The following is a 23803-nucleotide window of genomic DNA, read 5'->3' as shown; positions in this document are numbered from 1 at the left end:
TATCTTTTCCCCCCATGCTCATGTGATTTAGTATCATTTTTCACAATAAATTTCTTTTTCACTTTGAATTTTGCTTCCGGGTAGAGTTGTTTGGTAAAAGTTGAAATGGTAAGGAGGTCTTGTGAATAAAAAGCAAAAGCTTTCTCAAGGAGTACCACTTAAATTTTTCTTGCTTGCATAAACACTTTCCCTGTATTCTGTGCCCCTAAATGTCTGGGAAACAGCTGCATTATGTTGCATTATATTCCAAACAACTCTTGACACAATATAGTTGTACCTTATTATATTAAAAATATATTGACATTTCTCCCCTTCCCTCTCCCCACTAGAGAGGTAGACATATCCTTTTGTATCTTTTTATCTAGACCTAGAATAGTGTCTTGTATTGTGAGTTTCTTTACATAATTTAGGTCTAGTAAATGTATTCTTTATTCATAAGCTCATGTATATGAGCTAATAATTAAGAGACTTTGAACTAAAGATTCTAATGTAATATATAGGCATTATAATAAGCCTTAAAGAGCTTTAAGCTGAAAGGGACAGTCACATTTAACTCTAAAGCTTCTGTCTTGATGTCATGGGTTTCTTAGTCCTATTTTGAGTACTAGTATTTGCTCAAAGTATGAATTCCCCCTCTCCCCCCCCATACGTTTCCTAAGTTTATTGAATTTTTAAATGATTGGTTAAACCTTTAGCCCAGAGCTCTTTTTCCAGAAAAAAAAATCTCTCATCTTAAAATAAACAGTAAAACAATAGTATTTTTAAAAATAGGCATTAGATAATACCTTAATAAATATTAGCTAACTATAAGGATAAGCATTTATGTGTGATTTTTAAAACACTAAGAATACAGAAATTTGTCTTAGAATTAAAAGGACCCAGTTTGGACTGAAAAAGAGGAAAGGGCTGAAATATAGAATAAAAATATCCACTTAACTTGCAGTTAGACAAATATGACTAACCTAAATCTCAGAAAATGTCATGAAGAAAGCAGAACTAGAAAAACAAAATTAGTACTGTGACCATATGTTGGGCGGGTGAATAGAGAGAATATTGATATGTACTTAGAATATTTGAAAAGATATGACACTTTTATATGCTAATGCATATAGTTGCAAAATTTATTTGGTTGGTTATATTGATAATTATTGCTATTATTGTCTATGACCCTATCGTTGTAGATACTCTCTGTGGTGCAGATAACCTATCCATGCCTTTTTATTTCTGTGTAACTCTTGTGCATCTCCTCCTGTAAATCCTTCACAGGGAATCCATGCAGCATGCCAGTGACCTTCTCTAGATTTCAACATGGTGTAGCTATCAGTGGATCACATTGGCAATACATTGGATTTCCTGTGCTTTCACTCCACGACCTTCTCTTTTTTGGGGATGGAGGGTGCAGTGTCATCTCTCATCTTTTATGGTGCTCCTCCTATGCTATTCTTTATTAGTTATGTTGTCTGTTCATGCCTTTCTTGTTCCTCTTCATTATCCTTTGGGAAATCCTCCACTTCAATCCTTTGCAAATTATATTTCATGACTCAACTATAGAGTATCACCAGAAAACTATTGATGTTATTGATGTCTTAGGGAGTAACTTGGTATCATTAAAAGCTCTTGGTACTTTCCCAAAGCAATTTAGTTCAGCCCAGATGGTTTAAATAATTCTAAACATTTTATGTTATAAGCAATTTTTCAGGTATTTTCCTAATGTACATGTAATATATTCAAAGTAGTAATTAAAAGGGTAAAAAACTGGAAACCTACATGGAAACATACTATCACTATGTGTAAATTAGACTATCTCTTACAGTACTAGCTGAAAAATAATCACAGAATTGGGACTTAAATAGCCACTTTATACAAACTCATACTTGAAAGACTTCTACCTGACAAGTGGTCATCAAGTTTTCTCCTTCCCGCTTTGGTTCCTGGAAGTGGAGAGTGAGTTCTACAGCCATCGAAGTCTGATTTGGTGGTGTCCTGAAATCTGCCAGCAAATTTCTCTGAACTAAACCTCCTTTGTTTAGGACGTGTAGCATGCTACTCTTATTCTGAGCTCTCTGCTGGCCTCTTTTACTACAGTTTCTTCATCCTCTCTACATCTCAAACAGTATAGATATCTAAAAGCTTCTCCATTCCCATACATGTATTCTTGCATTATTAACCTTCTCCAAACAATGGGACCCCTCATCAAGCCATAGTAATTTGGTTGTGGGGTGAGGTGAGAAGAAAGATGTTTGGGAGAAAAGGAGGATGGTGATTGTGCTGATGAAATACAAGTTTGGATTGAAACCTAATAAATTAGATATTGTGTTCTAGTCATTTTTAACCCTAGAAACCATTTTTATTATTGTTTGGGGGGAATCCCAGTGGTCACTACTCTAGTTTTAGGCTTGATCTAGCATCTCTCTGGGTTCAAATTCAGAAAGCCTGAAGGTTGTAGAGTAGGTTAGAATCATTAATATGTCATAAGTATTGATTATGCAATATCATTAAATACATATAATAAATTTGCCTTGTTTGAGAAGTGTTTGAGAAGTGTACTGAAATTATCCTTATAATCCACCTCTTATTTTGGAAGGAGCTGTTAGAAACCAGATTTGTACTGAAAAGTTCTTTTAATGTTAACAATAACTTTACATATAGTAGTGCCCTAAATTTTTTTAACCTTTCTTTGACTTTCCTCCTTTAGGCACAAAAATTTCAAACCAAGAAATTCTGGACAACAGGGGCAGGCACCACCTGTAGGCCAGCAACAACAAGCAGCTCCCAAGCACAAAGCTAATGAAAAGCAAGAAAAAAGTGAAAAGCCACAGAAACGTCCCTTGACTCCTTTTCACCATCGTGCATCTATTAGTGATGATACTATGGAAACAGATACTTCTAGTCAGAGGCTGGTGATCTCTGCTCCAGACAGCCAAGTGAGATTTTCAAACATCCGAGCTAATGATGTGGCAAAGACTCCTCAGATGCATAGCACTGAAATTGCAAACTCCCCTCAGCCACCACCTCTTAGTCCTCATCCATGTGATGTGGTTGATGAAGCAGTAACTAAAACCCCTTCAACTCCTCAGAGTCAACATTTCTATCAAATGCCAACACCTGATCCCTTGGTACCTACTAAACCATTGGAAGATAGGATAGATGGTTTGTCTCATTCTTTCCCAGCACAGTTTCCAGAAGTTTTGGAGCCTACAGTATATGTTGGTACAGCTGTAAATTTAGAAGATGATGAAGATCATAGAACCTGGAAGTATTTCAAGGTCCCAAAGAAAAAAGATGTGGAGTTTTTACCACCACAGCTTCCAAGTGATAAATTCAAAGATGATCCAGTTGGACCTGCTGGACAGGAAAGTGTAACATCAGTTACAGAGTATGTATTTTTATAGTCTATATTTGTAATTTTAAACTAAAATGTAATTTTAAACTAAAATTTGTAAATTTGAAAGATTGTCATTTCATTAATTTCTAAGATCGCTAAATGGTATATGTAGTTGATAAACAGTGATTCCTAGGAACAAGTTGGTAATGGTAGAAATTGGCATGAACTTTAATTTCTCTTTTCACTATTGTCTGGTTAGACTTTGCAGCTTTGATATGTATATTTTTTAAAATGTAATTAGTTGGAAGAACCAAGCCTACATTGAATACCTGCTATATAGGTAGAAAATGAAGGCCATATAGAGTGACCACATTTAAAAAGGGGGGGGGTTGGACTTGATAACTCCAAGGTCCTAAGTCAATGAACCCATGTTTCAAATCCAGTGTTATATGCTGTGTTACATGCTCATAATCCCCTAAGGAAGGGAAGGAGGTAATTCTGTCTCTTACAGAATTTCGTAGCATATGTTGTGGTTATGTTTCATTATATTGTTAGTCATTGTGTATATCGTTTCTCTGATTTAGTTGTCTTGGTATTTCTTCTAAGCCATGCCATCATTCTCTGTAGTTATTTCTTAGGACAAAGTGTGTCTCCCTGTGTCCCTGGCAGTATGTGTTTGGAGTTGTTCAATTTTTAATCCTGGGTAGTTGATTTGCATCAAAATTTCCTTTTTCCTTAAATTTGGTAATAAAGTATTAGGAAAATAAAATCAGAATAAAGGCCAGAAGATTACAAAATATGGTGAGTGGTGAAACATCAGTTAAGTAATTCCATACACTTTATTTTTTATTTCTGGCTGTCTTTATCTGTACCCTGTTCTGGGTATTTTATGGTAATATTTTGATAATCAGTGGGAAAGTCAAAGAAAAATCACCTTTGAATATCACCTTTCGCCATCAGATTTGACAGGGATGATGAGGTTAATGATAGCTCACTTTAAGATGAATATAGGTATTTCTATACATATATATAGAAATATATGTATACAAATATATACTGTGCTCCTCCAGCTATTTTGGGTTTGAAGCACTTTAAAGAACATCACTATGAGATAGGTTGTGTGCTGAGGAAACTGAAACTTAGGTACACACTGAATTAGTACTTCTGACTCGGTCCAGAGTTCTATATTACTATAGTTACTATATGTATACTTTAGTGGGTTAGAAACATTTTTTGGTCTTGATCAGCATATAGTCATTTGTGAATAACTTTTAACATTTAACATATAATATTAACTGAATACCCCAAGTAATTTCACTATCCCAATACCATAGAGAACAAAATGTTTCCATCTTTAAAAAAAATGTACCTGGCCTTGTTTCATTAATTACATGGATCTCAAACCAGAATATTAGTTCAACAGTGAAAAGGATCAGAATGGTGTAACATTCAGGTAATGTTCATCTCTCCCAGGACAACAAAGCTAATTGGAATGAAAGTCATACTGTTCCCTGTGCAACTGATAATTCAGACAAACCCAAGTGGTCACATAATTCCTGCGAAATAATGCATATGTACTGCACAAAGAATGATCCATTGACTCAATTTTCCTGAAATTTTAATTTTATGCTTTTATATTTAATTTGTACAAAAAATTCCTTCCCAGTGCCAATCTAGCTCGCGCTCTCTCTCTCTCTCTCTCTCTCTCTCTTGATCGAGGCAATTGGGGTTAAGTGACTTGCCCAGGGTCACACAGCTAGTAAGTGTCAAGTGTCTGAGGCCGGATTTGAACTCAGGTACTCCTGAATCCAGGGCCGGTGCTTAATCCACTGCGCCACCTAGCCCCCCCCCCCATGTAGTATTTTAAAAATACATTCCATATTATATATTCTAATACAGAATACATTTGATACATTTTACAAAGTAAAATACAAAGTAAAGTGTATATATATATATATATATATATATATATCTCAGATTGTCTTATGTCATTTGAGAGCTAAGTTTCTTGATAATTGTATTAAACAGTTTTTGGTAGGGGAGAAATTAGGAAAAATTACTGGATACTGTAGGGTAGGACAGTGCCTGGTATATACTAGGTGCTTACCAAATGGTTACTGATTGATTGGGTTAGTAGTTTCTGCTTAATCCTAGTGAAGATAATACAATAATTTAATAATAATAATAATAATTGCCAAAATCCCCTTTTGGGAGTTCCTACACTAGGGAACTCGGTTTGTCCCAAGAGTTCTTATTGGATTTCACTTGTTCTGGATAGTACAGCTAATTGAATTTTAAGCCTGTTGGTGTCAAACTTAGAGCCTTCCCCTCTCTTCATAGCAGAATTAATTAGAAGGCACACCTTGATGAATTGATAAGTTTATGGTAGAAAATGTGGCCATTATCAAGTTTAATACTGTTATTAAAGTAGAATTGGTGCAGGAAAAGGACCTGACTCAAAGTAGAAAGACTATTTTTCAGGAAATGTGTTTTATTTTTAATGGAAAATACTAGATCTATGTGCCATTCCTAGTCTCTTACTAATTAGCCATAAAACCTTGGATAGATCCTATAGGCCCTAGTTTCCGTTATCTACAAGAGAAGGTTCATATTGTGACTCCTTCGAGCTCAAACTGAATGATTCCAATTTTGGGTGGGAGGGTTGGAAGGGAGAGAAAAGCATGCATTGATACAGAGAACAAAATTTTCTAATTTTATCTTTATTTTGTCCAGGTTAATGGTGCAATGTAAAAAACCTTTAAAGGTTTCTGATGAACTGGTACAACAGTATCAGAGTAAAAATCAGTATCTTTCAGCAGTAGTATCTGATATGGAACAAGAGCCTGAAATTGATCCATATGCATTTGTTGATGGAGATGTGGAATTTCTTTTTCCTGATAATAAAAAAGATAGGCAGAACAGTGATAGAGAACCTGGGAAAAAACATAAGGTGAGTAGAGAAAATTGGTTAATTGTGTTTTTATACTTAAAATTCGGGATTTTCTTTTTATTTATGAAATAAAATGTATGGAACCAAAGCTATGCTAAACAAAACTTTAGTTTATTGTACTGATAAAAGGTAGATTTGTTGTGTAATAGAACTATTTGGCTTGCAGCCCAGCTTTCAAATTTGGTCACTGGCACAGGAAAGAAAATATAAAAATGAAAATATTTGAAAACAATGCTGCATGAGACATGTCCAAGAAGAGATGACATAAATGTAATAAAAAGAAGAAAGTTCTTCAGTCGAGCTCTATATCTGATTGCTGTGTGATATTGGATAAGTCAAGTAGAACCTGTGCCTGTTTTCTCATCTATTAAATGATTTGAGGGGCAGCTAGGTGGTGCAGTGATTCACTGATACTCAGGAGGACCTGAGCTCAAGTATGGCCTCAGACACTTTACACTTTTGCCCAGGGTCACACAGCTAGTACTTAACCCTCATTTCCTGGGGGGGATGATTTATATTATTTAGCTATTATCTAAATTCTAAACCAAAATATTTTACAGTAACAAGTTCAATGAAATGATGTAATGTATATTTAGCATCTATGAAAGTATTTTTCATAGTTGATAACTCATTAAAAAGAGCTAACCAGCAACAGCATCAAAAAAAAATGATTTCCAAAGTCTGTTAGAATTGATGTGTTTTCCATAATGAATGTAAGTGATTGAAATTCAGTGGGCTTTTAAAAATGAAAACGTTAATGCTTCCTCATTCTCATTTGCAGGCAGAAGATGGGACTTCTAATGTAACAGTGTTATCACATGAAGAAGATGCTATGTCGTTATTTAGTCCCTCTGTCAAGCAAGGTAAAAATGACATTTTAGGCATTTTCAACTTGCCAATCTTGGATAAAAATCCTGTTCAATTTTGCAAAATTGAAATGTGCTTAGTAAAAAGGGAGCCTTTTTGTGGGGGGGGGCAATTGGGGTTAAGTAACTTGCCTAGGGTCACACAGCTAGTGTTAAGTGTCTGAGGTCGGATTTGAACTCCGGTCCTCCTGACTCCAGGGCTGGTCCTCTATCCACTGTGCCCACCTAGCTGCACATATCGGTAACCTTTTAAGAGAATAAAAAAATCTTTGAAGAATAGAATAGTTGCTGATCTGTTTTGGTTAAACATTACATTACTCTCTTTCCTAGGCCATGCAGCCCTTTGTGGGGCTTGGGGCAGGACTCACCCAAGGTTTTTCTACACCTGAGAAGCCATGTTTGTTTCAGTCTTAGATGGGTGTGGGAGTCAGGAAGCTCACTGGATCTGGAAATTTTAATTTAATCCCAAAGTTACTAATTTAAAGACTTGTGAATAGTTGGTGCCTATGGACAACTGACCAGTTTGCTTCTGGCCTCTGGCCATCATCAAAGATGTCTTAGTCCACTAATATCATTGTAGGATTTCTGTTTGAATGTTTACCAGATGTGTTACCATTTTTTTTCATTAGAGATTCATTGTACTACACAACTGGGCAGTCTTTCTCATGTATATCAACATCCATTTAATATATATTGAGGGGGCGGGGCAATGGGGGTTAAGTGACTTGTCTGAGGTCAGATTTGAACCCAGGTCCTCATGAATCCACTGCCAGTGCTTTATCTGTCCCATCAACATCCATTTAAAAACAAACACACCTGACATTTATATTTATATAGTTCTTTATAGGTTTTCAAAAGCACTCTTAACCTTATAAGGTAGTTAGGTAGAAGTTAAGGACTATAGCTGTTATTCCCATTTTACAGAAGAGGAAGCTGAGCTTCACAGAGCTTTAATTTTTCCCCCTTGGTCTCAAAGAAATGAAATGAAGAACACCTGGGATATTGAGATTGAATAGAGAAGACATGGTAGAGGGAGACCTAGAATCATAGGATTTAGAACCAGAAGGTTCTAGAAATTGAATTTTTGCTTGTATTTTGTAGATGCACAGCGTCCTGGTGGTCATGCCCGTCCTCCATCAACCAGCCTCATTTACGATTCTGACCTGGCTGTCTCTTATACTGACCTTGACAATCTCTTCAATTCTGATGAAGATGAATTAACAGTGAGTGTTATGCTGCCCTTTTGGACCATCATTTAATCTGGTCTTGTCACTAATTTACATGAAATGTATTTCTTTGCTACAAATCCTTTCAAAGATTGGATTATTGAATGAATGAGACATTTTTAAGGGCTTATTATATGCCAAGTAATTTGGTATGCCTGGGGATATAAATGCAGAAGCAACTTAGGGTTTCTGCATACATAGGGGAGTGTTGGCCAGGGAGGGACACTTTTATTTGTATTTTTCATTTGCTAGAGTTTTTAAGGCCATATTTGAATTTCTGAAGAATTCTGAAGAGTCTAACTCCATGCGCAGTGCTTCTATCCACTGAGCCACCTAGCTACCTGATTCCTCAGTGGATGGGCAGAAATGGGCCATCTACTCAACCCATACACAAGGAATCCACACTGCAACATAAACCAACAAATTGTCATCTAGCCACTACTTTCAGATCTTCATGGAGGGGATCCATTCTATTTTTGGATAGCTCTCAACTGTTGTATAGTTTTGGCTGACAATAATCAATTTCTTTGTAATGTAAGGGGCTAAAATTCTAGCTAGTCTGTCTAAAATATCTAATGAGTGGTCGCCAATAAATTAGAAGCTTTAGCAAGAGTTTAGACATTTTTTGTGTGTGAGGCAATTGGGGTTAAGTGACTTGCCCAGGGTCACACAGCCAGTAAGGGAGAGGGCATTTTAGCTCCACTCTCCACCTGAGTCCTGACAAAAGAGAGCCAGCCTTGCCCCTTTTTCCTCCCACAAGCAAACGTCACTTCCTGATGCCAAAGAGAAGCCTCATGACTTGTCCTCAGACATCTTTCCTACAGTAGCTCTCCAGCAGGTGGCGTCATTCCAATCATTACAGTAATTTCTACCATTTGCTCCTGCTCTGGAGCTAGCATAAGCCATCTTGCATCTGAAGGTCTATCATAATGTCACCTCTCCCACCCTCTGCCCCTTGAGTCTTGACTTCATATTAAACATGAAAGAGAGGGATTAATGATGCCTGAGCAGATGGTGGTTGGAAGAATGGGGGGCATGGGGAGGGGGGGGAGATAATGAATTCAGTTTTGACATGTCTAGTAGACAACTGGAAGTGCTCAAATTGAATCCCTGGTAGCTGATGGTAGCTTGATCTCAAGGAGTGAAATAGTAGAGCAGAAGAGGTCCCAGGACAGAATCCTGTTGGACACCCATGGTTAATGGTTGTTGACCTAGATGAAGGTACAGCAAAGGAGACTCCAGTAGAAGGTAGTGTTATGAAAAAATATGGGAATCAAGGAGGCGAGGTAGATGGTATCAAAGGTTGAGGAGAGTTCAAGATGGATGAGGATTGAGGAAAGGCCATTGGATTTGGTAATTAAGACCATATTAAGACATGAGCAGTTTTAGTGGGAAAATGTGGTGAAAATCATAGTTGAGACAGTTAAGAAGAGAGTATGAGGAAAGGAGACAACTAGCCTTTTTCAAGTAGTTTAGCCACAAAAAGGCAGTAGTGGAGGTGAATGAGTTTCAAGTAAGTTTTTTGAGGATGAGGAGAAATGCATGTTTGAGGCGATAGTGAAGCAGCTGGTATCCTTGGAGAGATTGAAGGTAATTGAAAGAGTCAGGATGATAGAGGAGACAATCTGCTGGAGAAAAATTAAATGGATTCGCTTATGCAGATTAGAGAGGAGTTAACCTTGGTAAGAAGGGCCACCTGGCACCTCTTAATGTGAGACAGAGGTGAAGGAAGAAATAGTGGCAGAAAGCCTGGTAAGATAGTGAGTTAAGGAGGTATAAAAGGTAGCAGGGAGGGTCCTAAATTTGTCCAGGTTCAGGAATGTATGGCCTACATACATGAAATAGTGGTTCTGTCCAGGGTTCCACCAATCACAGATGAGAAGTAGAATTGCTAGAATAAAAACAGGTTAGTGACTTTTTTCTTATGTTATTTTCTAAATTGAAAGCTAGATCAGTTGAACTCTTTCTCAGCCCCATCACCAGTATATTCTTGTTCTTGTTGGCCTAGAATCCCTTCAGTATTTTTTGTCATCTTTCTCAGTTTGGGTGTGGGAGGTAATTTGCATTTCTTCTTTTTTTTTTTTTTTTGCATAACTAATATTTGTGGTCTTTTGTGGTTTTCAGTTTTGGGGTTAAGTGACTTGCCCAGGGTCACACAGATAGTGTCAAGTTTCTGAGGCTGGGTTTGAACTCAAGATCCTCCTGAATCCAGGACCAGTGCTCTATCAGCTGTGCCACCTAGCTGCCCTGATGTTTGTACTCTTTAGCCTCTTAACAGAGATTGGATCTTGCAAGAAGTAGCTTTCTGATAGGTCTTTATAACTCTTCCCCTCTCCTTGCTCTTTGCTTTTGTATGTCCATTGCATTTGCTTATACTGAGCCCTGTTAGAATGTCCTCCATCCCACACTTAAATCCCTACCAACACTATAAAAAAATCAAATTCAAATTCTACCTCCTCCATGAAGTCTTCCTTGTTACTTCCTCTTATAAAAGCCTGTCTCCTCATAAAAATAGTCTTTTGCTTTGTAACTCTTATGCATGGCCATTTTTTGGTTTTTTATATTTGTGCCAGTCTCATCCTTTTGGACTATAAGCTACATGAAAACAGACTGAATCTTTAAAGTTTATCTTCACTGTCACTTCAGACTATGCTTATTAGGTTCTTATTAATAAACAAATGTTTTGTTGAGCAGGGATTCAGTTTGAATTATTACTGACCTGAAATTGCACTGAATAAAACTTTCATGTAAATTTCTATCATGTGTTTTTAATAGCCTGGCTCTAAAAAAACATTGAATGGCTCAGATGAAAAATCTAATTGCAAGGAGTCAAAGGCAGGAAATTTGGATCCACTGTCATGCATAAGTAAGTTTCCTAAGTAATTTGTTGTATTTTTAAATACATGAAATTTCAACTTAGCCATTCTCTTAATGTCTATTTTATGTCAACTTGTGTGTTTCTGATAGGCACTGCAGATCTTCATAAGATGTATCCAACACCACCGTCATTGGAACAACATATTATGGGATTTTCCCCAATGAATATGAACAACAAGGAATATGGTAGTATGGATACTACACCTGGAGGAACTATTCTAGATGGGAATAGTTCCAGTATAGGAGCCCAATTCAAAATTGAGGTTGATGAGGGATTCTGTAGTCCCAAACCTTCTGAAATTAAGGTAAATCTGTAAATTTATGCAAGAGAAATACTGATATTTGACACTTTTTTCCTCCTCAATTTCTTTGTTAGAAAATGACTTAAAATTTACTTAAAAAGTACTTATCTCTCTTTGAAGTTAAATAAGTCATCATTGTTTTAATTTTTCTTATAGGATTTTTCATATGTCTATAAACTGGAAAATTGTCAAGCTCTGGTGGGATGTTCCATGTTTGCTCCTCTAAAGACACTCCCCAGCCAGTGTTTGCCTCCTATCAAGCTTCCAGAAGAGTGCATTTATCGGCAAAGTTGGAGTGTTGGAAAATTAGAGTTGCTTCCTCCAGGGCCTGCCATGCCTTTCATCAAAGAGGGGTATGATTTATATGCATGTATTGTATAAAATACTTTGTTTGTAGTTGTATAAAATAATAGAGTGGTTTGTAGTAGCAAAAATTGGTGATACGTTAAAATACTAAGAAAATATATGGATAAATAGTATGACATTAGGCATTCATTTCATTTTTTGGAGGGAGGGGCAATGAGGGTTAAGTGGCTTGCCCAGGATCAGTTGTCAGTTGTCAGTTGCCTTGAGTCCAGATTTGAACTCAGGTCCTCCTGAATATAGGACGGGTGTTTTATCCACTGTGCCACCTAGCTGCCCCCAAAGCATATTTTAGCATGCCTGGGGCAGCTAGATGGCACAGCGGATAAGCACTGGCCCTGGATTCAGAAGGACCTGAGTTCAAATCCGGCCTCAGACACTTACTAAGTGACCCTGTGTCACTTAGTCACTTAACCCCAATTGCCTCATCAAAATAAAATTAACACATTTTAGCATGCCTAAACTGATGGTATATTTTGATTCACTACATTATATCTTTGGGGATGAAAATCATCTAATGATATAATGATATAATAATGATAATGATATAATAATAATATATTATTATATATTATATAATTATAAATATATAATTATATATTAATTATATTATTATAATTATATTAATATAAATATAATATAATTGTAAATTATATATATTTATAATTATATATTATATATAATTTATAATAGTGGTCATTATTGCCTAATAGATTCATTATGCCTTTACCAAGTTTCAAATTTGAAACATTTGTTGATGTTTTGGATATGGTTGTATTTAAGCACGTAGATGGTACAATTCTTGGTTCCAAATTTTGCCTTAATCTTATTAGCTCTGTGATACTTTGGTTGAAACACTTTTTTAACTGTGTATGCTTAAACTGTTTTAACCAGTTCTTTCCAATTATTTTGTGAGACTGAATTGTTATAACAAGTGTTATTGATAATTTTATAATTGTGTTGACTGGATACTATAGGGATAGATATTTTTTAAATTACTTGTATTAGTTGTCCATCTATTTTTTTAAATTATGGAATGTGTTGCTATTCTAATTTAATTTTCTCTTTTTTGGTTGTATTTCCTTATGAATTTCTCATCTGGGGAATGTTAAGTGATGGAAGTGCTTTGGATCAAGAATATGGCCCTGCTTATACTCCTCAAACTCATACTCCTTTTGGGATGCCCCCAAGCAGTGCACCTCCTAGTAATAGTGGAGCAGGAATTCTTCCTTCTCCCTCTACCCCTAGATTTCCAACTCCACGAACACCAAGGACACCTCGTACACCTCGTGGAGCTGGTGGACCTGCCAGTGCACAAGGCTCAGTCAAATATGAAAATTCAGACTTGTATTCACCAGCTTCCACCCCATCAACATGTAGACCCCTAAATTCTGTTGAGCCTGCAACTGTTCCTTCCATCCCTGAAGCACATAGTCTTTATGTAAACCTCATTCTTTCAGAGTCAGTAATGAATTTATTCAAAGACTGTAATTTTGACAGTTGTTGTATCTGTGTCTGCAACATGAACATCAAAGGTGCTGATGTTGGAGTTTACATTCCAGATCCAACACAGGAAGCACAGTATAGATGTACCTGTGGCTTCAGTGCTGTCATGAACAGAAAATTTGGAAACAACTCTGGATTGTTTCTTGAAGATGAACTAGATATCATAGGACGTAACACTGAATGTGGTAAAGAAGCAGAGAAACGTTTTGATGCTCTCAGGACTACATCTGTTGAACATGTCAATGGAGGACTAAAAGAAGCTGAAAAATTGCCTGATGAGTTAATATTATTGCTACAAGATCAGTGCACTAATTTATTTTCACCATTTGGAGCAGCAGACCAAGATCCTATTCCAAAAATTGGTGTAACTAGCAGTTCGGTACGTGTTGAAGAACGGGATTGTTGCAATGACTGCTACCTTGCATTAGAACATGGACGTCAGTTCATGGATAATATGTCAGGAGGAAAAGTTGATGAAACCCTTGTGAAAACTACATGTTTACATCCCTGGGCCAAAAGAAATGGTAAGTGTATTTTCTCCCTATATCCTATTCTTTGCATTTCCTTTAAAAAGGGAAATTCAAACTGGTGTTCATTATTAGGTACCTTTTACAAGACAGGTCCAGTGTTTTGTCATATGAAAAAGGAATTGGGAAGGCTGCTTCAAGAGCTGGTAGGTTTCATCAACCTTGGAAGTCTCCAGGCATAAGCTAGATGACCACGTGTTGGGTATATTATAATGGGGATTCCTTTTTTGTATGTGAATCACAGTATATGAAGACTGACATCCCACTTCTTAAATTCTGTGGCTTTTGGGCATGATACACCTTGATTTTTTTTTTAAAAAGCCCTTTCTTGGGGGCAGCTAGGTGACTCAGTGAATAGAGCACCGGACCTGGATTCAGGAGTACCTGAGTTCAAATCCGGCCTCAGACACTTAACGCTTACCAGCTGTGACCCTGGGCAAGTCACTTAACCCTCATTGCCCTACCAAAAAAAAATCTGTGGTTGTGTCCCTAGGCTGGTACACTTGGCCTAGGGTAGGTAAATTTACTGTCCCCAGACCTCGATTTACAAGACTGATGATTTTAGTAGAAATAAATATTCAGAAGGGTGAGTTTAAAGGCTGGGGAGGGGAAATGAGTTCTGGTTTAAATATATAATGTCCAAAAGGGCAGTTTTTGATGCTGATCTGAGGCTCAGGAAAGAGCCAGGCACTGTGCTAAGCACTGGAGATACAAAGAGAAGGAAGAGGCCTCGTCCATGGAGGTCACAGTCTAATGGGGGAGACAGTAAGCAAATGTGTATAGACAAATGAAATGGAGGGGAGACACGATAATTCAGAGGGTTGAATTCTAGAGAAGATGGGATGTTAGCCAGTAGTTGAAGGAGCAGTAAGTAGAGACTAGGAGGGAAAATGTTCCAGGCACGGAGGACAAACAAAAAATACTTGGACCTGTGAAATGAATGTCTTGTCTGTGGAACAACCAGGAGGCTGAAGAATATGTGGTAGGATGTAAGGTATAAAGAGTACTGGAAAGATGGACAGAGAAGAATAGGTTATATAAAGCACTTTATTTTTTATTTGATCCTAGAAATCATAGGAAGCTACTGCAGGTTTTTGAGCATGGGGGGTGACATGGTTCAATCTGTGCTGAATGAAGGTTGGATTGGTGTGGGGAGAGATTTTGAGGTAGGCAGACACCCACAGGCTATTATAGTAATCCAGGTGTATAAGATGAAGTACCATCAAGGAAGGTGGAATCATTAGGCTCTAATAGCAGATTGGATTGGATTGGGGGTGATGGGTGATGGTGAGAGGCAGTGAGGGGTCAAGGATGACACCTAGGTTCCCCAGCCTAGGATGCTGGGAGGATGGTGTTGCCCTCTATATGACAGGAAAAGTAGGAGTGGCATTTTTAAGTAGGAGGTAGTTTTTAATATGTTGATTTTAAGATGCCTACTGGACATCCAGTTTGGGATGTCTGAATGCGAGTAGAGAGAGTAGGGCAGGATAACTAGATTGATAACTAGATCACTGTAGTAGATCAAGTAAAATACCACCATAATAATTAGTGGGAGTTTGCAGCCAAGGACACCAAAGAGGGAATAGTCTGACTGGAGAGGGGTGTGTTTGTGTGTGTAATCATTAAAACTCATGAAAGCTGGTGAGGTAAAAGAAGAAAAAGTTGTGTCATCAGTACTCAATATGGAGAGAATAGGTGTTCTTCAGATCAGTATGGATAAGGATTGAGGAGTTTGATTAATAGTTAAGATATCATTAGAAATTTTGGAGAAAGTATTTAAAAATTTGCCTCTGAGGGGCAGCTAGGTGGTGCAGTGGACACTTAACATTAGCTGTGTGACCCTGGGCAAGTCACTTAACCCCCAATTGCCTCACCAAAAAAATAAATAATTAAATATTTTTTTTTAAATATGCCTGGGCAGGGCAGTTAGGTGGTACACTGGGTAAAGCACTAGTCCTGGATTCAGGAAGACCCGAGTTAAAAAATCTAACCTCAGACTTGGCATTTACTTAACTGTGTGACCCTGGGCAAGTCGCTTAACCCTCATTGCCCCGCAAAAAAAGCAAAACAAAACAATATGCCTCAGGAATTGTCTGTGATTAAAAGCTACTAACATTTACCAAAAAAGAAAAACCATTTCAAAATGTAGACCTTGAATTGCCTTTTGAGTTGGTTTAGCTTGTTAATGATTCCCAAGACTTAATTTTTTCATAGTCCATTTTAAATTGTTTTATTTGGAACAGAGGTGTTGGCTTGCCATAGAGAATTAGTCTCAGAAATGTAGTGACCTCCTGGAGGTCACACATACCAGCTCTGTGAGATGGGCTAGTCACTAGGCTTTTGGTTGGGAGGTCCTGGAATATTTTGAGTTAGTTGTTAGTTAGTTAGGAGAGAAGAGTACAAGGAGAAGAAATAAATCATGGCTATGGAGGTGGGGAACTGAAATTGAATGGGTAGTGATGGTGGAAATTTCTATTCTACAACCTCATTGCAGCTATTTTATTTTATTCTTGGCCACTCATATAACCATCCATGTCCAAGTAAGTTTTCAAGAAAATCTCATCAAATTAGTACCACCCAATTCACTGTTTCACATAATTGAGGCAATTGGGGTTAAGTGACTTGCCCAGCGTCACACAGCTAATAAGTGTCTGAGGTCAGATTTGAACTCGGGTACTCCTGAATCCTGAGCCAGTGCTTTATCCACTTCACCACCTAGCCGCCCTGATTTTTCACATAATTAAATAAGTTTGAGAGGTGGAAGACCAGTCTCTAACTCCAAGTTAGCAATTGTGATCAAAGTAATGAAGGGCAGGTCACAAAACAAAACCAGGCACATGGGATAATCTTATAGATTAACTGACCAGTAGCTGAATAACTGAATAACAAAAAATTTGACTTATACTTCATAGAGTTAGCTATTTTTCATGAAGATAGTGTAGAAAAAATTGTATCACAAGAGAATTCCAAAATCCAGGTTAAAATTAATGTCTCTACTCTTGGCATGTGGGCCTTTTCCTTCACCATCTTGGTTCCATGTAGACCTTTTTTTACTAGAACTGTTGATTTATGAACAAGATTAATATGTAACCATTTTATTTTATTTTATTTTTTTTTGGTGAGGCTATTGGGGTTAAGTGACTTGCCCAGGGTCACACAGCTAGTGTCAAGTGTCTGAGGCCGGATTTGAACTCAGGTATTTCTGACTCCAGGGCCGGTGCTCTATCCACTGCGCCACCTAGCTGCCTCTGAAAAGAAATTATTTTGAGTAACAATTATGCAATGTAAGAACAACTTGTACTCTTCAATTTTATCAAATATCAGAATCATAGGAGTTGCTTTTTTGTTATAGGACCTTAGAAGATGCATGTCTAATTCTGTGCAGAAACAGGCTCTCTAAAATTTAAATATTCATGATAGGGAATGATTCTGCTGGATTTAATGACTTGATATCATAGAGCTGAGATTATTTTTTTTGTATCCTTATAGCTATGGATACAAGCATGCAGTGTTCACAGGACATCCTTCAAATGCTCTTGTCCCTTCAGCCAATACTTCAAGATGCCATTCAGAAAAAACGAACAGTGAGATCTTGGGGAGTACAAGGTCCTCTTACTTGGCAACAGTTTCATAAAATGGCTGGCCGAGGCTCATATGGTAAATAACATGTATGAAATTATTGATTTGGCTAAGTGTCTTAAAATTACTATGGTCTTTTCTGAGTACCTTTATTTAAATTGTTAATAAAAATTTTTTCAAAGCTGTAAGTAAACCCAAGTAACTTCTTAGTTTTGTTCATTGATATTAAGTAAGCAGTCAATTTCTTCTACTTATGCATATGTTCTTAATGCACTTTTTTTTTTAAGGAACTGATGAGTCCCCAGAACCACTGCCAATTCCCACATTTTTGTTGGGATATGATTATGATTTTCTGGTGCTCTCTCCATTTGCCTTGCCTTATTGGGAGAGGCTGATGCTAGAACCCTATGGATCTCAAAGAGATATAGCATATGTTGTACTATGTCCAGAGAATGAAGCCCTTCTGAATGGAGCAAAAACCTTTTTTAGAGATCTTACTGCAATATATGAGGTATGTGTTAAAAAGTAAGAGGTATGGGATTTTTAAATCTTATCTTTGTGCTGCTGTGTAAACCTAACCTACCAGACCCATGTCTCAATTAAGATGTGGTGCTATTGATCCCAAAGTGGTCAGGTGTTGTCAACACACTGAGTCTTACTAAACCTACTTGCCACTTTGTGCACATTTTGTCCCATTTCCACACCTTTGCTCTGGCTATCCCTCTGTTTACAATGCACTCTCATCTCATCTTTTCATCTTGCAATTTTTGGTTTCCTTTAATATTTAGCTCAGTGAATTCCTTTCTTCTCTCTCTCTCTTCCTGTTACCTCTCCCCTAGTTCCCTCACTTGCTAGTGCCTTCTCTCTTAAAACTGTTTTGCATTTATTCCTTATTCATTTCAATGAAAAAAAACTTTTCGCCCATGTCAATGACCTTCTTGCTATTACCTGGACAGCATTTTAACTTTAAGGTTAAATTCAGGTTTCATGTATTAGGGAAAATGCTCCTTCTAGTTATTAGTGTTGTCTCCTTAGGCCATCTTAAATTTTTCAGTTTCAGTTGTCTAAGCTACTGGGGAAGCCAAATAATTTGTCCATTGTCATACAGCTACTGTTATATCAGAGGGAGGACTTAATAAAAACACATCTGACTCCAGGCTCAGCCCCTTTATCTGCATTGACTCTCATTAAGGTTATATGCTCCAGGGCAGCTAGGTGGTACAGTGGATAGAGCACCGGCCCTGGATTAACACTTAACTAGCTGTGTGACTATGGGCAAGTCATTTAAACCCAATTGCCTTACCAACACCCCCCCCCCCCCCCCAAAAAAAAAAAAAAAAGTTATATGCTATATATGTAGCTGCCCTGCAATACTACATGGCATAGTGGAGAAAGTTTTGGACCTGGAGTCAGAAAGATTTATCTTCCTGGATTCAAATCTGGCCTTAGACACTTACTGGCTTTGTGATCCTGGGCTAGTCACTGACAAATGAGCTGGAGAAGGAAATGGCAAACCATTCCAGTATCTTTGCCAAGAATAATATCCCAAAGAGTTTTAGTTATAATGCTGGGACTTTGACCTACAATTTTACAATTGTTATTATTTTTTTGGCGAGGTACAGTAAGGGTTAAGTGACTTGCCCAGGGTCACACAGTGTGTCAAGGGTCTGAGGCCGGATTTGAACTCAGGTTCTTCTGAATCCAGGGTGGATGCTTTATCCACTGCACTACCTAGCTGTCCCGGTATTTAGTTTTTTGGGGGGGTTTTTTGCGGGGCAATGGGGGTTAAGTGACTTGCCCAGGTTTACACAGCTAGTAAGTGTCAAGTGTCTGAAACCAGATTTGAACCCAGCTACTCCTGAATCCAGGGCCAGTGCTTTATCCACTGCGCCACCTAGCTGCGTGCGCCCCCCCCCCCCCCCTTTAAACGGTATTTAAGAAAATGTATGTGAGGGGGGATGCCCTTTCTTTATATTTAACAGATGTTTTCAAAAAATAAGTTTCTGTATATGCTATGATGAATTCACTAGTTTTGTTGTTCTCTTGTGTAGTCCTGTCGATTAGGACAACATAGACCCATTTCACGATCATTGCCTGATGGGATCATGAAAGTTGGATCTACTGCTTCAAAGAAACATTCAGAAAAGTTGGTAACTGAATGGTTTTCTCAGGCAGCTGATGGCAACAATGAAGCATTTTCTAAACTCAAGCTGTATGCACAAGTCTGCAAATACGACCTGGGTACTGAATTTATATTACTGCAGGGGATGGTGGAAAGGGAATTATTTGGGAATTACAAACTATTCAGATATGTGGCATGCATTCTTTCATTATTGGGCCTGAAAAACATGAAGGATTTTTACTTATAACTCAAGGTTAGTAACTTTATGAATGAAATCAAAGATTTAAGCTTGTACATCTTAGAATTCAGTGTTTACTCTGAAAATAGTATAAACTATTACTATTTTAATGTAGAATTCATCACCATGAAAATGAATTTTTTTAAAAGGTGACATATTTACCCAACAAATATCCAAGAGAATGAAAGGACTTCATTAAAGGGTGCTTTTATAGTTTATAGCAGTGACCTTCCTAGCCTTAAATCAAAGTCCTGTCACTTCTCTATGTGGTAAGCCTTTGAACTGTTGGTGAAAATTTTTGTGCATGTTCTCTTGCACATTTTAGATGCTTAATACTTATTACAAAAAAGATTAATTAGACTTATTAACATAATAGAGAGACCATTGAAAATTAAGAATTAAATATACCATGTGCTCTGTTGCCTTTAGGTCCTTACCTTGCTTCCCAGCCATTGGATAGCTCTTTACTTTCCCAGCCAAATTTGGTTGTCCCCACAAATCAGTCTCTCACTACTCCACCTCAGGGGACAAATACTGGGAATTCAAACACTCCCTCTGGCACCCCAGCAACAACAACTAGCAGCACTATGACCATGACTTCAGGTAGCTCTGTGTCTTCTGCTGTCTCCACAACTAATTCTACGTTGACTACAACTTCATCCTCCACCACCACCACCACCACCTCCTCCACCACCACCACCACCACCACCAACATAAGCAGTGGAATGGCAACCAATAAACAAGCTTCCTTTCCACCATTTGGAAGTATGAACAATGCTTCTGCTGGATCTATGTCTACACAAGCAGCCACTGTTCAGAATGCCCAGTTATCAGGGCAACAGCCCCCAACTCTACCGACTGCTGGGGTTTCTGCAGAGGCATCCTCTGGTCCAACTCAGCCACATCCAGAAGTGTCTGAAAGGTAAAAACATTTATTGGAAATGAGAATTCCTTGGGAATTTACACACATAAAACTCTTCAATTTTCTCTTTGCTAATTATTCCCTGATCTACTTATTCTACCCTTTAAACTCTTAAATTCAACACATCCACAACCAAACTTTCTTTCCAAGCCTTCTCCATCTTCCTAACTTTATTAACAATGAAGGCATCACCAGGCTACTAACTTAAATGTTATCCTCAATTCCTCTCCTTTGTTTCTACTCTTCCGCACTTCCACCCCATTCCAATTTCCAATTGGTGGTCAAGTCCTTTGATTCTACATCTTTTTTACTCCCCCTTCTGTCCTTTGATACTGCCATCACCCTGGTATAGGAACTTTTCACCTCAGGCCTGGATTATTTCAGTAGCTTCCTGATAAATCTTCCTGCCACAAGTCTCTCCCTACTCTAGTCCTCCTCCACTCTGCTGTCTTTGTGATCTTCAAGTACCTGTAAAATCTTACCTTTTCTTAGAAAGAGATTAGAAAGCCTTGTCTTTCAAAATTTGTATCCCCTTAATAGCATGATTTGTCATCCCTGGCACAACAATAGGCACTTTTTAAAAGCTTATTGACTGTTAGCTAACTGCTAAATTGTCTTTTCTTTTTGAATTGCAGCACTATGGATCGGGATAAAGTAGGAATCCCAACAGATGGTGATTCACATGCAATCACTTATCCACCTGCAATTGTTGTTTACATAGTTGATCCTTTTACATATGAAAATAAAGATGAGAGCTCTAATCCTAACATATGGACCTTGGGTCTACTTAGATGTTTCTTGGAAATGGTCCAAACGCTTCCACCTCACCTCAAGAGTACTGTTTCTGTACAGGTAAGAGTGACGTATTCTATTTAAGATTGTGTGAAATAGCTTGGTGTTTGGGTAAATTGAGTTAAAATTGAGGACAGTTTAATAGATATTCTTGATTAAGTCCATTTTCTAAAATGTCTGTCTAGCAGCAGTAGCAGCTTGATTATGTGGGAGCAGACAGGAAGAGAGGGAGAGAGTATGTATGTGTGAGGTAATGATAATGTAGGATTTGTGTATTTTAATATTTTCCATCTGATACTTACTGGACAAAGGTAATTGACATGGCAATCTGGATAGCTTTCATTCACCTTGTCCATTCAGAAACAAAGGGAAAGTTATATGGAAGTAATTGAGGTCTATGGTACTTACAGGGTTGGGGGTAGGGAGTAACAAAGCGGGAGAAATAATTGACTTCTGTTATACACACAAGTTTAAAAACAGGTTGTCTGTTAAACTATACCAGAAGTAGCTATAAGTTGGGGTAAGCTGATACTACTAAACTGTTGGAATTTTTTCACTCAGAACTGATCTCTTTTAGGTAGTTCTTAAACTCAGAGCCTTTGATTTTTATCCAGGTTGACTGTTTTATCAAAATCCCTAGATATCAAAAACTAGATAAGAAAATATTATAGGAAGCTTCATTTTTTTAAAGCTATACTTTATAGTCACATTTCCCAAATTGGGTTCCATGGAATCCTGGTTTTGCACATGTGAATGCGAATAAGGTTCCATGAGAACATCCATGCTAGCTCCAAATGGTCACTGACATCTTCAATGTGTAGCCTTGTTCCTGAGACCGGTTGGAGCCAGGGGGAGGACAGAACAATTTGTTGTACCTGGAATAGGGGAAGAAGTAGAGGAACCAGAGAGTGGTGAGCACTCATGGGGGTGGGGCATCGCCCCTCCTTCCTTCATTGTGACAAACCGTAGCTTTTCCTTTCACCTGCATTGTGATTTTTTTCTCTCCACATTCCTTTGTCTTCCCTCAGCAGTTACCATCATTTATGGGTTTCATCAATATATTTCAAGACTAAGAGTGTTCTGTGGCCAAGTAGTTTGGGAAAACACTTGCCTTATCATTTACTTTGGTTCTATATCAGTAATTGAGTTTAACATTTTGCCAGAATATCAGTTGCATATATTTGACCTACAACATAATCTGTCCTTTGGATTACAAACGCAGCATTTGTAACATTATTTGTCTGCAATTTCTAGATTGTCCCATGTCAATACCTGCTACAACCTGTGAAACATGAAGATAGACAGATCTATACCCAGCATTTAAAATCTTTGGCTTTTTCGGTCTTTACCCAGTGTCGGAGACCACTTCCAACATCAACCAATGTAAAAACGTTAACTGGCTTTGGGCCAGGTTTAGCGATGGAAACTGCCCTTAAAAGTCCTGATGTGAGTATTTTTCTTGAGCAAGCAAAGTATAAGAAAAATCCTTTATCATATCATTTTCATTTCCTGATTATCTTGTGGGGTTTTTTAAAAACTCAAATTGTCATCATTAAAATTATATCTTATGATGGCATTTTAGTACCTCATTTTCCTGTTTTACAGAGACCAGAGTGTATTCGGCTTTATACTCCTCCTTTTATTCTGGCCCCTGTGAAGGACAAACAGACAGAACTAGGAGAAACATTTGGAGAAGCTGGACAGAAATACAATGTACTTTTTGTGGGCTACTGTTTATCTCATGATCAAAGGTGGCTTCTTGCATCATCCACAGATCTATATGGAGAATTATTAGAAACTTGCATCATTAATATTAATGTTCCAAACAGGTAATAAAATTTCACTAAGTGTGGGTCTTTGAACTTTTATAGAAGAGAATATAATAGTCTTATTAAATATTCAGATTTCCAAGGGTTTTTTTTTTAGTTTGTCCAAGAGAAACTAAAGCAAAAACCCATATTTTAGTGTTTTCACTTAACCTTTTTTCTTTATTAGTATATCTTAGTTCTGTATATAAATTTAGCTAATAAGTCCGTAAGCATTTCTAGATACTGTATTCTCACCACTTTGCTAGGCTTCATAGGAAGGTAGATAGACATGAACTTCATTAGGATGCATATCTAACACAATGAACAAACTTAAAATGGTTTTATTTTTAGTCATTTTAAATAAAATCAAATCCAGCTTCCAGTCTTTATTAGCTATATG

At 37.5% G+C, this 23803-nt stretch overlaps 1 protein-coding gene across 2 annotated transcripts in view; it reads left to right on the top strand.

Annotated features, from left to right (window-relative positions):
- MED13 (mediator complex subunit 13) overlaps positions 1–23803 on the top strand; it is a 65441-nt gene that overhangs the window by 30542 nt on the left and 11096 nt on the right. For both annotated transcript variants that reach the window (XM_044000398.1, XM_044000397.1), the window contains exons 9-23: positions 2696–3376; positions 6059–6275; positions 7057–7138; positions 8243–8364; positions 11143–11233; positions 11335–11549; positions 11703–11899; positions 13023–13939; positions 17432–17599; positions 17809–18032; positions 19573–19762; positions 20311–20803; positions 21439–21655; positions 22850–23041; positions 23201–23424. In XM_044000398.1, the coding sequence (XP_043856333.1) occupies positions 2696–3376; positions 6059–6275; positions 7057–7138; positions 8243–8364; positions 11143–11233; positions 11335–11549; positions 11703–11899; positions 13023–13939; positions 17432–17599; positions 17809–18032; positions 19573–19762; positions 20311–20803; positions 21439–21655; positions 22850–23041; positions 23201–23424 (4230 nt within the window). The remainder of the gene's footprint in view (positions 1–2695; positions 3377–6058; positions 6276–7056; positions 7139–8242; positions 8365–11142; positions 11234–11334; positions 11550–11702; positions 11900–13022; positions 13940–17431; positions 17600–17808; positions 18033–19572; positions 19763–20310; positions 20804–21438; positions 21656–22849; positions 23042–23200; positions 23425–23803) is intronic.

The sequence above is a fragment of the Dromiciops gliroides genome, chromosome 4, assembly GCF_019393635.1.
Source record: "Dromiciops gliroides isolate mDroGli1 chromosome 4, mDroGli1.pri, whole genome shotgun sequence".
NCBI lineage: Eukaryota > Metazoa > Chordata > Mammalia > Microbiotheria > Microbiotheriidae > Dromiciops > Dromiciops gliroides.
The sequence above is the reverse complement of the archived record's forward strand: the minus strand, read 5'-3'. Positions and strand labels throughout refer to the sequence as shown.